The 1,127-nt window shown below is 48.0% G+C and overlaps 1 protein-coding gene across 1 annotated transcript; it reads left to right on the top strand.

Annotated features, from left to right (window-relative positions):
• Positions 1-18: 18 nt before the first annotated feature.
• On the top strand, positions 19-1,114 carry LOC107125259 (GTP-binding protein 2-like). Its single transcript, XM_015428705.1, has 2 exons — positions 19-235; positions 486-1,114. Exons 1-2 carry the CDS (start codon positions 74-76, stop codon positions 681-683), a joined length of 360 nt encoding a protein of 119 aa, XP_015284191.1. The 5' UTR covers positions 19-73; the 3' UTR covers positions 684-1,114.
• Positions 1,115-1,127: the final 13 nt, after the last annotated feature.

The following is a 1,127-nucleotide window of genomic DNA, read 5'->3' as shown; positions in this document are numbered from 1 at the left end:
ATGGGATGGGATGGGATGGGAAGGGTGCTGCTGTCAAGACGAGTGGCCTAACAGTCTTACTGTCACTTAGGGAATGGTGATGGTAAGCCCAGAGATGAACCCCACCATTTGCTCAGTGTTTGAAGCTGAAATTGTTCTGCTCTTCCATGCCACGACTTTCCGGAAGGGATTCCAAGTAACAGTGCACGTTGGCAATGTGCGGCAGACAGCAGTCGTGGAAAAGATCCAGGGAAAGGTAGGTCTGAGAAGAGGGAGGCCTTCCTATCTGCTCAGGAATTCACTGAGCATCTTATCCCTCTCATCATTTCAGCAACCGTCAGTTGCATCGAGGCCTTCCACTTTAGATGCCTTCAGTTTCTCCAGCACCTTGGGACTGAAACATCCTCAGTGGGCCACCTTTCTTTTTCTTCCTGGTTTCTAGAATCCCAAAGCTAAATAGCTAGGCTGGCTATTATCCTATAATCATACCATCTCCTCTCATTCAGGACAAGCTGCGGACAGGAGAAAAGGCTGTGGTTCGTTTCAGATTCATTAAACATCCTGAGTATTTGAAGATAGGAGCCAAGCTCCTGTTCCGTGAAGGAGTTACCAAAGGTATTGGACATGTCACATACATCCAGGCGATCACCACTGGAGAGAATGGCTTAGAAGAAGGCCTAAGCTCTGGGCTGGTCAGTTTCTGACTTGCATGAGATCTGTGAGATCTCATGATGATAGCAATAGAGGGAAGGAGCCTCCTCCAAGACACCGCCCAGAGCTGCTGTTGCTGCTGGCCAGTCTTTTTACATCAGCACACTTCTTCTATACTGCAGAGGATTCCTGAACTGTCTGGAGCAAGTTAAGCATGTTTGTATCTCACCTGCTGCTTTCATATCCCTGCTTTCCCTGAAGTAGATGAGTGGCTGCGTCTTTACCAGCCCTGGCAACACCTGATTTTGTTGACTTTGGTTGGAAGTTATTTCTGAGTAGAGGGCAAAGCTCTGAGTGTGTTGGATTGTAGCTGCGGAATTCTGCCACCTGCAAGGCAGCAATAGTTTACCCCTTTCTCTCTACTGGGCTCAGTCCCTGTATTGTCCTGTTCTCTGCCTTTTCAGATTGTCATCGATGAGCTGTACAGCTGAAAGATT

The sequence above is a fragment of the Gekko japonicus genome, unplaced genomic scaffold (genome assembly GCF_001447785.1).
Source record: "Gekko japonicus isolate JY-2015 unplaced genomic scaffold, Gekko_japonicus_V1.1 scaffold32828, whole genome shotgun sequence".
Classification (NCBI taxonomy): domain Eukaryota; kingdom Metazoa; phylum Chordata; class Lepidosauria; order Squamata; family Gekkonidae; genus Gekko; species Gekko japonicus.
The sequence above is the reverse complement of the archived record's forward strand: the minus strand, read 5'-3'. Positions and strand labels throughout refer to the sequence as shown.